The sequence below is a fragment of the Gavia stellata genome, chromosome 2 (assembly GCF_030936135.1).
Source record: "Gavia stellata isolate bGavSte3 chromosome 2, bGavSte3.hap2, whole genome shotgun sequence".
NCBI classification, from domain to species: Eukaryota; Metazoa; Chordata; class Aves; order Gaviiformes; family Gaviidae; genus Gavia; species Gavia stellata.
Genome location: NC_082595.1, coordinates 52,199,234 through 52,215,389, shown reverse-complemented (window position 1 = coordinate 52,215,389; position 16,156 = coordinate 52,199,234). Strand labels below are relative to the sequence as shown.

At 38.0% G+C, this 16,156-nt stretch overlaps 1 protein-coding gene across 1 annotated transcript in view; it reads left to right on the top strand.

Moving 5' to 3' along the window:
• Nucleotides 1-16,156, top strand: part of LAMA2 (laminin subunit alpha 2) — a 287,602-nt gene that overhangs the window by 249,759 nt on the left and 21,687 nt on the right. The window contains exons 49-56 of the mRNA XM_059831458.1: nt 666-790; nt 2,813-2,975; nt 5,052-5,196; nt 7,388-7,526; nt 9,211-9,222; nt 11,701-11,821; nt 14,146-14,364; nt 15,725-15,873. Of these exons, the coding sequence (XP_059687441.1) occupies nt 666-790; nt 2,813-2,975; nt 5,052-5,196; nt 7,388-7,526; nt 9,211-9,222; nt 11,701-11,821; nt 14,146-14,364; nt 15,725-15,873 (1,073 nt within the window). The remainder of the gene's footprint in view (nt 1-665; nt 791-2,812; nt 2,976-5,051; nt 5,197-7,387; nt 7,527-9,210; nt 9,223-11,700; nt 11,822-14,145; nt 14,365-15,724; nt 15,874-16,156) is intronic.

The following is a 16,156-nucleotide window of genomic DNA, read 5'->3' as shown; positions in this document are numbered from 1 at the left end:
CTCTGTGTACTGTCAAATATTACTACCTTGATCATGGTACCATGTCATAATCTAATGAACATTACCCCATGTGTGTGACCCCAGCTTAATGAGTTTTGAAGGGATATGAGTTTTAATTGCTTTGCCATATGCACTTTTTTCTGCATCCAAAATTCAGCATGAATTTTACAGGTGTAGCCAGTTGAGTTCACAGTTGGTCTTCTAACTTGGACAATATGTTCAATTTCCAGGCTTTTGAGCATTAAGTACAGTAGAAACATTTTGCTTATTATATTGTGGGCAAGATCCCTCATAGTCCTTTCTATGAAGTCTTCAATAAAAATGCAGGTAGACCTTGAACAAGGGGGAGCGGGCAGCTCTCTGAATAGGCAGGAAAGCGGACTGTGACCTGGAAGCCATGGCAGCTCCTCGTTCTCCAGGAGTCGTTGCACCTAGGCCTTCCCCAGAGTCTCAAATATAAATGGGATTTTCCATCCTGACTGATACGAAGTTTAGCTCACATTTTCACTGATCATTTGTTCTACAGGATGACTTCTAAGTATTCTTGATACTTAAAATAAAAACCAGCATCTTCTGGTATTTGTGATTTTCATACCAGTTATGCTTTCAGACACAGTAGATCACTTCAAATTGAATTCTAATGAGGTTTGTGTTTTCTGTTGCAGAAGTCAGATGCTGTAAGAGTTACCACCTTCACTGGCTGCATGGGTGAAACCTTTCTAGACAGCAAGCCCATAGGACTGTGGAATTTCAGGGATATCGAAGGTGACTGCAAAGGATGTGCTGTCAGGTAGGTGAAGCACTGACTGTTTCTTATGCTCCCTGTATGCAATGCTGAGAGTTGTAGGAAATACAAAGTTAGGTTGCAATTACACCAAGAGGGGAAGCACTCAATCTGGGTCATCAATGTGGTTGGTGTCTTAACAGAATTAAGATGATGTAACAGTGCTGTGATGGAACGACTCCTGCTAACCGGTAACCAGGATTAGTCAAAACATAAGAGAGGGTGAAATCCACCATGGGACTGAATCTGGCTCATGGACAGCTGTGGTGTGGGTGCCTGCAGCTCTCATGCAGCATGGGGCGGAGTCAGGTGCCTCAGGGTGGCTTTCACAGCCACCAGTGTAGTGAGCAGAGACCCCCACGAGAGAAAGGTGTTTCCATTCTCAAAACAGAATGGGAAATCCTGTCCTTGTCAGTGACCTGTGGTTCCAGATGGGGTAAATGGCCCATCCAGGCAGGACCAGGATTCACACATGTAGGCTCAGAACTCTCTTCAGGAATTTTAAAACAACATAAGTTACTTCCTTTCCAGATGTGTCCTTGTCCTTGGAGAGCTGTGACCCATCTATCATTCCTCTTTCCCACCAAACTAATATCAAACACTTTCCTGTGCCATGTCTCAGCTTCAAAAGCTGAGGGCCTTACATGGGGGCACCACCTGATACTACAGCACAGTCCTGGGAATTATCATGTGAAGAAGACAGACTCCGGGTCTCTCACAACCTTGTTTATGGTTTATGACTTTCACAGTGACCCACTGCGTGAGAGCAGCACTGTCCTCTTAGATGCTCCTGGTTTTTTAGGGAATTCAGCAGTGTCAGTATACAGTATAGAGCTCATGCTGCATTAGGTAAAATAATTGTAGACCCAGTCAGGGAAGTTAAGCGTAGGCTAGTTTTCAAACTAGGCTGCTAGTTTGACAACCTGCTAAGGCTTAGCCCTTTGAAAATGATGGAAATTCCAGTTGTGAACAGAAACAATTTTGGAAATACCAGAGGACTTCCTTGAGTACAAATGCAGGCCCTTGACACTTAGGTGGAAATTTAAGGATCATGATGATGGACATATGCATTTCAGTTCCAAGCAAGTCCTAACAGAAATGCCTAAACCTTTATGTGCATCTTCACCTAAATTTAATTTTCTCATTCATTAGTGATAGTGTAGATCTGCTTGCTTGGAGTGGGGGGTGGGTGAGAGGGAGATTAAAAAAAAGAATACTAGATTTGAGATTTGTAGAAAACTATATTAAAAGCTCCCTTTTACCTTAACCCATTGTTCCAGTACCAGAAAGAGTCCTGTTCTCCTGCAAAATCTAATTGCAAAAACATAACTGTTAAATGTAGCTATGGAAGGTGTACATTCAAGATCCTTGTATGTGTGCCAAGATAAAAGGGAAACGTGTTCCTGGCCAATATTTCACGTGTAGGTCCCTTGTTCAAATTCAATTATGTTTGTGATTAAACCAAAAGATTGCTGTCTTGCAGCTATCTGATCTGTGTGGCAGAAATGGACAAGAGTCTATCATAAAAATCATATCAAAAAACCTCAAGGCCTGTTCTTTTCTGATCTGTAATGACAGGAATGCCAAAAACTGTGGAGCAACTGATGCTTCTGCTCTTGCCATGTTTGTAATTTGTGGGTAAACAGAGAATCACAGTTGCCAGGGTTTCCAGTCTGGGACTCTCCAGAGGTTGTAAAACTACTAACAATAACAAAACCAAGATTATATACAAGATGAAAGAGTACATAATGCTATTTTACATTGAGGATTGCAAAATGAGTCATTACAGGCCATTAGATATATGCGACATAATCCTCTTCCATCTTCCTCCCAGATGTGCTTTTGTGTTGGATAGCCGGTGAGCTGACCTTACAACTTCACTTGTCAGAACAGGGATTTGATATGAAATCAAACCAAGTTCAGGAAGACTCCCAAGAGGCCTCACCTCACTCCCTTAGCCCCCCACTTCTTTTTCTTTTAACCTCACACGGCAAAGGAAACTAACTGGTTGGAATTGCCCCTTTTCAGCCCACAGGTGGCAGACGGTGAAGGGACAGTCCAGTTCGACGGCGACAGCTATGCCATGGTGAGCCGCCCGATCCGCTGGAACCCCAATATTTCTACAGTCATTTTCAAATTCAGGACCTTCTCATCGAATGCCCTGCTGATGTATCTTGCTACTGACGACTTGGTGAGGAAAAAACAGCTAACCTCCACGCTCCTTACAGGTTTCATGCTGTCTTTACAGTGGCTGAATTAATCATATTATGAAAACAAATAGTAATTTAATGTAGCACAGTCCTGGTATGATGTTACCTGGTATGATGCTTCACTGCTGTCCAAGTGAGGACAATGTTATAGTGTGGAAGTTGACTACCTAGTGTTTACTGACTGGCGAGCATTATGTTAGACGGAGGGGAATTCCAGCTCCTATGAAATTATTAATTAATTTTCATCTATCCCAAGTGTTTACCTGTGCAAAAATTGCCTGTTGTGGTTGTACATTCATAATTTAAAAGATCATAGTGTGAGGGCAGGGAGAATATGGGAAGAGAGAAGTCTTAGATAGAAGTCCTACTGATGTAAAGAAAAAGTTTGTGTTTAACGTGAGTGGCATGAAACGGGAACTGAATGGTGCAACAAACAGGATGTGGTGGTGATGACATTTTTACAAGGTCTACAAATGGTGCCTTTTACAGCTAAAACAGAGAATAGAAGCATTAATTATAAAACTGTTCAAGGTTTTTATTCACACACACTATCAAATGTGTGTGGATAACAGGGAGAAATTATTTATAAAGACATCTGGCCAGATCCTCACATGAATCAGGAATAACTCACCTTCAGCATCTCTGATCTAGATTGATTTGCATGCCTGGCTGGGAACAGAGTCCTTTCCTTAGCCTTTTCATATGTACAGAAATTATGTACAACAGTTCTCACTGACGTCTTGAAGAATTACTGAGCACTCACTATTTTACAAAAACTGTGTTTGTGTAAATCAGTCTTATTTCAGATTCCTGTAATTTGGGAAAAATTATCAGAATTGCTGGAATTATCAAGGACGAGGGTGCTCCTCCTGACTGGCTATAGTAAAAGTTAACATTTTATTATGATAATGAAGTACTTATGTAGTTTTTCTAATTAATTTTTATAATTGCACATTGAAAGTATAATTAATGTAATTATTTTAGATGATTTTGTCTAATTATTTTGTATAATTATTATTAATTTATGTAGTTTTCTAGAAAAAATTGTTTACTTGAACTTCTGATAAATACTGAGAGCTGGAAGGCAACTGGTCTCTGATACAATTTGTCTCTTAAGATATTGTCCCATTGTGTAAAAACTTTCAGAATGCTCTTTCTAGTAATGCATGGATAGACATGCATAAGCATCTAGAATACTGAGTTTGTTAAATTTTACTCTTTTCTTCTTAACGTAGATTTATGTTCATATACATAACATTGTTATCATAGTTTTGCATAAGTATCAGCACATGGTAAAGTATTTTCATTCTCCCTACGTCTGAGCACAGGTGGAACTGGCCATGAGTGAAATGATAATTAAAATTTCTCTAGTACATTCATGTCCTGGGTCATAGTTCCACCATTACTTACTTAATGCCTTTCATGCTATCCAGTTCCCTGGCTATTTGTTTTGCTCTTTGTATCCTGCCAGCTCTTTTTCTGTAGATACTGCAGCATATACCATTGCTCCAGTCAGCCATCTTCAGTTACTGGTATTGGTGTCAGTGGTTGATGAGAATAACAGTTCATAGCTCTCTGTTGCTCCATCAGTACAGATTACTCTCTGGAAACCCTGGAAAAAACAAGCCCATTTTACCATCTTTACTATTCTTGTTTTCTACCTTGCAAGTTTAAATCCAGCCGAGGTATGTAGTAAATGCACTAACTGTATACTCAAAGCTGAGTATTAGTTTCAGGTAATTATAACATTTATTTCTGTCTTCAACCTAAGAAAATAGAAGTACAGACATCCCATCAAAACTCTGGCTAAGTTGTTAGCAAAATGCCAACTAAGTTAGCAATCCAAAGGAGAAGAAAAGGGGAAAAAAGAATTTGTTGGCAGCAGGCTTTTGTACATTACAGTCCTGGGCAGTAAATGCCTAAATAGATTTTTTAAAAAGCTTGAAAAAAGTTGTCTATTGTCACCCAGGAAAAGAAAGTGTTTATTTAATGTCATAAGTGTCTTACCAAAATGAAGAAGAATTGTAATTTGTGGATCTAATCCTTTTCATTAACAGAAGGATTTCATGAGTGTAGAACTCAGTGGTGGGCGTATAAAAGTCAGCTACGATCTGGGTTCAGGTACAGCTTCTGTTATCAGCAACCAAAATCATAATGATGGCAAATGGAAATCTTTCACCCTGTCAAGAATTCAAAAGCAAGGTGAGTTCCTGTGGTGTCAACACCATGACTTTCCCAGTTACCTGTGCAGTACAGCTAACCATCTAATCATGGGGAAGATGTTGTGCAAAACTGCTAGAATTGTAAAGTTCTAGTGATTTAGCAACTTCTTTTGCTTAGATTACAGGTGAGTTCAGTTGCATGTGAGTGATTGCACCATCAAACAGGCCTTTTAGGAACAGGTAGCTTAATTTTCAGGCATAATTCTGCTTTACAGTTGTGTAAATTACATTCTAAAATGCTTCTGAGTGGGGAAAAACGAAGCTTTTTCATCAGTTCCCTGATGTTGCTCAAAATCATAAAACAAACCTGTGTGATTTTTGTTAAGACAGCAAAAGCTTTCCTGCTGTACAGTCCTCTCAAAGTGCTTAAAAAAGCAATGATTTCAGTACTTATAGTACAGTGTCTCAGTAAACAAACACAACTCTCTTATGTTCCCTGATGATATGCAGAGTGTCATGATCTGAATCTGCATAGAAACAACTGGGAACATCTTCAAAAGCGCTACTAATTCTTTAACCTGTTACTGGTGCAAAATGTGAAGTGTTGGCATTTGGTAAGATTGCAAAGAATGCTGGATATTGTGCTGGCAAAACCCTTTTTTTCTGTTTGTTTTTAATTTAATTATAGGATAGGTAGAATCTTACCTGAGCCAAATTAATTTTATTTATGGCATCTGTGACATTCGCTGTGCCTCTTCCTCCTCTGCCCCTGCAGTGCCAGCTCTCTACCTGACCTTCGCATCTCAAACACAGACCCACTCTCTTGTCATTTGGCTGAAGTAGACTTGGGAGCCGGGACACTGGCCAAAATAACTCAGAGCTCTCACTTGTAGATTCGCTGCACCTTTAGAGAAGGAATGCCTTGTTGCTAGCCAGTTATCTTAGTTCATACTTAACTCAGGAGGTATTAAGATAAAATACAATGTTGCATAATTGTACTTTATTCATACCATTCAAACATATCATGTGTTTATAAAGAGGGTACAGGTATAGAAATTAAAGGAAAATTAGTCTATTTACAGTAAGATACTGCAGAAAAGTCTATCTCCCATTCAATTCTTTTTCACTCCTGAAAACAGTAGTTTGGTTTCAGGTTTTGCACATTCTTTCTCTCTTTTAAGGCATTTATTTAGTCAGCTGCTGCTACAAGACACTCACCTGTGGGGAGAGCTACTACCAGAGAACACTCTTCCTCCCATCCTCCCATCGCTCCTTCCTCTCCACAGAGTATACATTACTTCTTCTAGCCAGGCCTCCCTTTGAAATCTCCTAAGAGGTTGACAGGTCTTTCATCTCCAAACTCCTTCTATTCCATCTTTAACCAGAAATCAGGCTGGTCACTTTTTTGATTAAAATAGAGGTTTAATTCATTCCTTAGGTATGTAGATGGGGAGTAGGGGAAGTGTACATTATAAGCAATCTCTTGCATTTAACTATCTGAAGAAAAAAGAAAAAAAGAAGGAAGAAAGGAAGGAAAGAAGGAAAGAACCCTTTCTTTGCATCCCTGTGCTAGAATATCTCTTTCTTCCTTGGGGACTGCTCAGCATTTTTCAGTGACTTGTCTCTCTCATTGAACTTTATATTCAGTATTAATCCATACATTAAAAATATACATGGAACAAGCATTTAAACAGGATGGTTGTATGTAGCGCATCATGGACTCCACTGAGATTAGACATGACAGTAACTGACTGCTTTGGGTTTGAAAATGGTTTAGAGTGACTGATCACCAATCTCTAAGGCACATAATGGCAATGCTTAACAAACTTTTACTCTAAAAAATCCTGCTCAAGTGGCCACCTTTGGACTGAAATCACAAATTAAATGTAAAAAGATCTCTTCTGTCTTGAATTTGTCCTGAGGTGTCAGCCCCAAATTACATTGACACAAAGAACATACCAAATTGAAACAGGTTTAGAGAATATATAAAAATAAAGCATATAGAATTGCTATAGCTTTTCAGGTTGTTATGGAAACAGAGAAAAGTGCAGGTCTCTTCCCCTGCCCGTAATTGACAATTTGGAAATCCAGTGTCTTAATCGCAAAATACAACCCTCCTTGCCTCTCCCCTCACCTGCTAACCCCCCAGATATTTCTCTGTTGGTTTCTTACATTAAGACATCATTGTTCATGTCTGATATTTTGAAACTAATATCTCAAATCTCTTCCAGCCAACATATCAATTGTAGACATAGACACCAATGAAGAAGAGACAATAGCAACAACTTCTACAGGAAGCCACTTTGGGCTCAACTTAAAAGGGCATGAGAAAATATATTTTGGGGGATTGCCAACCCTGAGAAATCTAAGGTAATGTGGCTCAAACCAATTTCTTTACCTTTGGTAAGGGGATGTATATGCAGTGTAATCTTATTCTCTCTATTTCTCAAGTTCACTTGCAGTAAGTGAATGGTGAGTTCCCAATGTACCCTATATAACCACAGCAGACCAATGCTTTATTTGCATATGTTGTGTATTTCAATGTATTTCACACAGCTCACATTACACAAATACAATGGAAATAGTGGTAACGGTGCAGTACAACTTTCTGATGATATGCAAGAGCCGTGAGGTAGCTGACTTAAAGTATTTTTTTATTTGATGAATAGAATTTGTGACTTCAAACTTACAGAAATGGCTCCATACCTCCACAAAATTAAGCACAAGTGTTTACCTTGTGCATGAGTAGAAAAATTGAACTACAAACTACTCCTCATGGGATTACTGTTAAATGGGTATACGTTTTTGCATAATCAGGGTCAGTATACTTTCAATATGTATAAAAATACTGTGTTTAGGTATCATTTAAAATTATTTGTAGACATAAGTTCCTGGACTCCTTAGATTAAATTCCTCCTGTATTCAGGAATTAAAGTATATGACACAATACTCTTGATATATTTAATGTAAGTAGAATGAAATATGGCAACCTTTTCCCTTCAGAAGCTTGATCCTGAATTTCTTATGCAAATGAAACTCCCAGTATTTATTTCTAAAATCTTGCATAATATTATTGATAAAATTTAACTTAAGCTTTAATAAACTAAAAAGACACGGGATAACAGATACTTGAATTTAGTGACTGTATTACATGGTTTTAAATAGACCAAAAAACTTACTTAAGCTTTAAATGAATATTCAGCAGTTTTGCAATGACAAGAACAAGAGAATTTTGTGCTACAATGACCAGATAAGCAACACAGAAACAAGCCCATTAATCTATGTCAGCTTTAGGTACATGGCATAATGACAGCCTTGAAGTGGTCTTGTGCACAAGGAACTGTTGTGATTAGTCCACAGGCTGTTCTGCAACTAAAAGAATGGACGTATTTGTTAATTTATTAGGTTAATAACTGACCTCTGATGTGAAATCACCCAGCAATAAAAAGATCGAAGATCTATTTTGCTCATGAAATATAGCACTATATTATGTAATTGTGAGATCACACCGGTGCATAACAAAATGTCTAGAGCAATTATCTTCCAGCAAATCCTTTGTGGTTGCTTAGAAAATCAGTGTACCACAGCTACTTGAACCTGTGGTAACCATTTTGCCCACAGCTATGATTCATCAGTCACTGGGGCAAGATGAATGTTATGGTAAATTAGAATCAAAAATAGTGAAAGGGGGATTAGGGAAAAGATGAGCTACTGTAAACAATAGACACTGAGGTACCCGTGACTTTGTAATTAACAGGTTGTGTCAGTTCTGCCAAATTCTTTTACATGGTTTGCTTTTACTCAAGACCAACTATAGCAACAAATTATAAAAGCTTTCTGATATGTTACATTTTAAGGTAACTGTTTGCAGAGTAACCCTGTTAATTATTATAACCTGATAGTGTATATAGCATCTCACCATCTGTTATGTGTTGTTTGTAAATGATGTATGTCTGCTTCACTGTGAAATATCTGAACCTTGCTAATAAGTATCATTTGCTACAATTAATGTAATTTTGATTTTTGTTTTTTTTGTCTTTCTCTCTCACCCTAGTATGAAAGCAAGGTAAAAATAATCAGATTACTTGCATGACTTGCATGTGTCTAGTAAGCGCAGCTTGAAAGCACAGGTGGCTACGCAGAAGCAGCGTGTGGGCAGTATTTATACCAGCTGTTATGCTAATGCTGTTAATTCAGCGAGTCACTCCTGCTGCAACAAGCAAAGCTGCTGCCAAGTGCTTCACACTGTCATCTAACATGCTGTGCACACACCTACACAAACAACTTCTTTTTCTTCACACAGCTGCTTACTTCAGCTGTATTTGTTTATGACACTGCAATGCCTCGGAAGCAAAGCTACGGCAGGCTGTATTGGCGAGTTCAGTTCTGACCTCCAGGCTGTGAGAGCAACGTAGTGCCCGGGTCAGGCGAGGAGTGCTGCACTCCGAGGCAGTGAAGTAGTTACTGAGCAGGGTATGAAACCGAGGTGCAGATTTTTGTGAAATTTGCCGCTTCTGAGTTTAAGAACAGGAGGAGGCGGGGGGATAGGGGAGGTCACCTATTTCTGACTGTGGTTGCAGTTTGCAACTATTTACGTCCATTACTTTTGCTTTGATATGCTCAGATGTGAACTGAACTTCACTATGTTATGTCAGCTTAATTCCTGGCTCGAATCAGAAAAATGCTACTTCACCCCCACCCCCAATCCTGAGAAAGATTATTTCCTCCCAAGCTCCAGAAATCTTTGCTTGTGTTCCCTTGAAACTGATCCTAGTTTGGCAAAAAAAAAAAAAGGCCAAGAATTTAGGCAAGATCTGAATGAACCTGGACCTTGTTTTGTATGTTTTGGAAGGGAACAAGGGAAAAAGGAAGTCTTAAGAAAACTTTAAGCAAGTGTTTGGTGTTTGCTAGGATATAGAGTTCATACGGGTTGGGCATTACAAAATAACAGCATCTGTTTGTAACGGGACAGCATGAGGGCAGTCTGTAACTGGACAGGGCAAGAAGCGGGTAGGAACAGGGATGGTTTCTGGATGGCAAAGACAGGAGACTATGGGCACTGCTCACAGTGACATGGCAAAACTGTTCTGCTGCTGAGAAGATGAGTCTGTAAAGGACCTGGGGAAGAGCTAGGAAAAAAAAAATCAAAAATGAAAGTTGACCATAACTGCATGCCTGTAAATAAAGCAGAATATGGATTATTTTAGTAAACCAGATGCTTACTTTAACTTATGTAGAGGATGCTAATTTGACAGAGAATACACCACGCTTGCTAAGATGGCTATAACGCAAAGAATGGCTTTCAGTACCAAAACATGCAGTTGAACAGTATCTGTGCAGAATGGTTTTATTTTGTAATTAATATTCTTTAAAATATTTTCTTTCCTTCCAGGGAGCTGAAGTGTTTGGGGTTTGTTTCTCCCCACAGTTTTAACTCCTTATGTATTTTCCAAATTAATTTTTCTTTCTTTAGGCTGTTCATATTATTCAGATATTCTGGTAAAAACTCACAGGTAATATTGTGGGTGAACTAACTAGTGCTTTTTTTCCTTTTTGGATTTATTCTCCATGGTATGAATGGCAACTTTTTTTTCTGAAGTGACTGTATAAAGCTTTTCTTCTTGCAAGTCTGGTTCAGATGTTGCCAGCAGTTATGGTCTCACTCTGGTGTTTTTAGGCCTGGGAAATCATACTTTTGCATTCAAGCTTCCTAGCTTTGGTGTTACTTTCAGGGGTTTTCTCATTTCTTCTGTCAACCAGCCGATGAGCCAAACCATGGAACTTTGCAATTCCATTACAGCATTTTCCTGTCTTAAATGAATAGTTAGGTTCTGTAAGAAACCCAAGTGTTTTGTTTTCTTTAACTGCCTGAGAAAGTCAAATGTATTGCTGTGTCATAAGAAAATACACAGCAGTTTTCGTAGGAAAGATACTGGGAATATAAAACACATAGAAAAATGTCAGTCCGCTTGAACATAAAGAATTCCTAAAGCATTAAAAAAAAAAAAAAAAGAACATTTTTTTCAGTCTTTGGCAAAGACCTTGTCCAAAATGTTTGTATGCTGCTAAAGTTCCTCTTTCATTAGGATCTAGCATGCAAAAAGATGAATGAAACATCTGTCTCCCAGTTAAGGTCTCTCCATATTGTTATGATTTCCTAGCTTGCATCTTTCTGCTTTGCCTAAGGAACAACTAGCTATTTATTTCATAGCTCACTGTGTTTAAACACCAAAGGTGATAGTACTCCTTTACCAAAAAAAACCCACCAACCCTAGAGAAAAGAAAGAAAAAATGGAAAAGAGAACTGTTGTCAATTGGAGATGAGATGAATCTCTTGTTACATCTTTGAGTGATGCAAGGCAGAATGCGATATGTGCTGATAGGTGGTAGAAGGCAAGATGCATTCATTTGAGTGTATGTATGTAAAAAAAAAAAAAAAATCAAGCATCTGTGCACCTGAAAGTGCATGTGTGTGTGTCTGTCTGACTGTGTTCTCCCTAAACTCTATTTTTGAAAACACATTGTACTTCTAAATTTTTTTTAGGCCTGAAGTGAACTTAAAGAAATATACAGGTTGCCTCAAAGAGATTGAAATTTCAAGGACACCGTATAATATATTGAGTAGTCCTGATTTTGTTGGTCTAACCAAAGGATGCACACTAGAGGTTAGTCTGACTTCCATGTATTTTGGTCTTAATGGGTATAAATGTTTTCTGGATTCTGATTTTATGGCATAACATATTAATTGTATAAGGCATATTCAGACACACATAGGGATCTAACCTGAAAATCAGAACAGTTATATTTAAGAGAAAGAAAGATTAATGAGTCTGATCAGCAAGTAGACCAGTTTTCCAGATCCTAACTTCTTGGACAGTATCCCTGGACAGCTGTGATATCCCTGTCCCTAAAGGGCAGGATTTTCTGAAATGCTTAGCAATGGTCTAGCTTTGTTTCAGCTGACTAAAATGGGAATTATTGACATTAATGAGGATAGAATTAGGCACTGACAATATTGCAAAAACCTTTAAAAATGTTGATGCACATAAAATCCAAGGATTTAAACATTTTTTTTAATTGTTATTATAAAATCATTCACTACAGAAAACCTGAGGTACTTTGAAAACCACAGTATATTTAACTGAATATATGAAACCACAGTATATGTAACTGAAACAAAGTCACCTTTAGGATAGGCACTGTAGAGCACTTACTGTTACAAGCTACCACTAAGCTGGAAGGCACATTTCTTACTGACCACTAAGAATGTGCAAAACTGGTGTCATTATTTTAACTTTAAATACAACTCAAGTCTATTTATTTTCAATTGTTCCTGCTTCTAATTAACAGGCTTTCAGTGCATTTGAAATTCAATGAATCTGATCCTAAGTTTGAGAGAGAATGTAGTAATTTTTTATGGAAAAGAAGAATCTTTGTATACAAAAAAATATTTCCAGTGACATTTGTCTCCCAATAAATAGTTTGTATTTTTTTTTCTGGAAATGTACACTATTTAAGATAGTCTTGCAAGCAGATGTATGATCTAGATTTCCATATCAGATACTACTACAATAAATCCAAATGAGTCGTCGTCAACCTGATGCTCTCCAAAAATTTTTCTAGAAAACATTAAAAATTGCCTTTGAACAGTGGCTGGATCTTGGCCAGGCCAAAATAAAGACAAGGACCCTCTTTTGCTATGGTTTTCACTTGTACTTCTGGCCTTCATCAGAGCAAAGAGCACACAACAATAGGACTCTCAGACAGGATATTAGACTAGATGGATCTGTCATGAGATGGCCATTTTTAAGTTTTCAAGTTTGTGATAAAGCTAAACTGTAAGCAACCAGATTGCTCAAATGCTTTTAAGTCTTACAAATTTGGTTTCAGCAAAAATTTTCTACAGGAGTCCATACTTGTTTTCATTTATTGTGGATTCTTTCCTGAATAGGAAAGAAGGATAGTTTTGTTAATGTTCTTCTGTTGCTATGAATCTTAGAAAGTACTTCGTTTTTCACGTTATTTTGTAACACCTGAGGTTTCAGAGCATGAAATCTAATTGGATTAACTGTTTTGTTGGGGAATTAAGATACTCTAATTGTACAAAACAGGATATGTAGGATAATTAAAAAGAAGTGAAGTAAAAGCAAAAGATAAAGACTGGATATATGCTCAATTATTTAAATGCCCTCAGATTTGAGAGAAAGGTGAACATCATCAGCAATGATCTTATCTGGCATAATCTATTATCTCTAGACCTGAAAACAGTTCTACTGTACTGAAAACATGGTGACTTACTTCAGAAAAAGTCACTGTTTCTATAGAGTGGGGTTCTGCAGCTGGAAGAATACATGAATGGGCAGTGATTACAGAAAATCTTCAGGAGTATGCACTGATTTATTATTTGATGACGTATTCTACTCTTTAAATTGCATTAATGGCTACCAATGTCCAAAGAGTTGGGCCATGCATAACGAGTGCTTCGTTTATGAGCCTGAGTCATCAAGAAAGCAGTGGTGCTTAGCGAAGGGATAATGATGAAGCAATAATGACTGATTAATGGAAAGTATTTTCTGGGCATGTTTGACAAATAATAGAGTCTAGCTTATATTCATATTGGCTGTTGTTATCTATTATATTGATTTAAAAGCAAAATCCTACTTTATTAACTCAATAGAAAACATTCATATAAAAAACCACCTGTGAGCAGTTATTTTTAATCCAAGAGGATATACTGAAACAAGACTGGAACTTTGCCTTCCTGTGAGACAGGATTCCAGAAATACTCTAATGATGCCAGATATAAACAGGTAAATTAGTGTGCACAACACTTTGAAAAGTGACTTGCTTAGTGGTTATTACTACTTTCCATCTCTTCACACTAGTGATATTTATATAGTTTATTATTTTAGTTAAGAAATCTTTCTGCATGTTCATACTCTTGCTTTTAATCCTGCTAATGCACTTTCCTGTCCTCTCCTTCCTACAGAACATTTATACAGTTAGCTTCCCCAAGCCAGGTTTTGTGGAACTGCAGCCTGTCTCCTTTGACATGGGCACAGAAATCAACCTCTCCTTCAGCACCAAGAATGAGTCTGGGATCATCTTGTTTGGCACAAGTGGCACAGTTGTCCCCCCCAGGAGAAAGCGCAGGTACACTAGGAGGAAAGCTGCCCCTCTGAGGAGAAAGCGCAGACAGACGGGACAGGTATGAGGAACCTAGGAAAAGATAAAGAAAACCCACAATTTTACTGAATTTCTTGCACTTGGTTTGTTTCAAGACACTGTCAGATGTTTATACTTAAGTTAAAATTCAGTGCTTGGGAATAAATTATTTCTCCTTTATCTGATGGAGAATCTCATAGAGGCTTAGAATTGTGTTTTTGCATTGGAGTAACTGTTTCTCATAAAGATTTAGAGTATGGCATTCATTGCTAAACAACAACAGATTTGTTTTTCTATCATATAGATGCTTCCATGTTGTTTTTTTAATCAAACCTAAATATTAGAAAATACTGTTCTTCACTCATTCTGAGGACTACTTACGCACTATTAATGCTTGGAAACATCTCTCATTCCTGTTCATATAGACATAAATGAGGATCATTCTGTTTCCCCCTCCCAAAAAAAAAAAACCAAATAAAGCTGCTAAAAGCAGTGCAAGATCAGCCCCGTGTTTGAGATCACTGCTGTGGGATATAAGACTTAAGAGTGCTCCAGCCTCTCCTTCTCTCCCATAAAATACAAATCTTCACTATAAATCCTTTCTGAAGAAGAGGATAGAATCAGTCTGTTCAGAGGAAGTACCTACAGAGTCCAAGTGACTAACTGGTAAAAGTGTGATTGCTGTTAGAAATTATTCAAATCTTGATTAATTAAAAACCTCACAGACAAACATACTACAACAGAGATAAACAGAATATTTTGGTGCTTTCTTTGTTCAGGACTTCTGGGAAATTATATTTCATTGTTCTCCTTCCTGCCTGTTTTGGAGGAGAGCTCTCAGTGACCTGGAGGAACAAGCTCCAGGGACAATACATTATAATGGCTCACCCGCATGACATTAACTTCGGGGTAGGGGCTCCTTTATCATTACCCAGCTCTTCAGGTCACAGAAGTGAGCGTGACACATTGCTATAGTAACTGGAGGTTAGATCTTGAAATTCACTACAACATGATACTGGTTGCTAGAGTAACTACTAGCATGATTTCCCAGCCCTCCAAATGAGAACTCACACTGAGACCAATGCTGTTCAGGGCTTGATGGGTTTAAGACCAGGCCTTGTAACAGCAAAAATCAGAAGAATCGTAGGTTAGAAGTCATGATCCTTCCCTGCAAATAGGTGTGCAGAGAGTTAAATCTTTTGATGAGGCTTTCCAGCATGACCTCATTTTACCCATTCCTCATTACAAAAATCCAAGAGAGTCTGAAACTACAGTATCTTGTCTATGGTGAGCAAATTAAAAACCGCTGTAAGAACATAAAACATACACACTAATATAAAACTAAGTCAAATAATTTCTTTCCAAATGTAACTTACCTTCTTATACCAACATACACATTGCAGGCCTACTATGCAGTGTTCCTGAACAGAGGTCGACTAGAAGTGCATATCTCCACTGGGATACGGGATCCCCACAGAATCACCATCAAACCAGAAGCTGGCAAGTTTCACGACGGCAGAGCACACTCCATCCGGATAGAACGAGCTAAAGGGTAACAAATATCTAGAAGTGCTACAGACCACACAGCCCAGCTAATTCAACAAAGCGAATATACCAATATCTTTAGCAATCCATGTAAATGCTTCTGCTAAGGCAAAGAATTTAGTGTAATTCCATCCTTATCCAAAAATTTCTATAAGTTAGTTTCTGACAGTGCTTATTATTCTGCAGAGCTGGCTTTACATTCTTTCCTAGGCTATCAGCCTGTTTCTCCAGAGACCTGCATTTGTCTGAATTGGCATCTTTAACCTTCTGGTTCTTGGCAAATTATATTT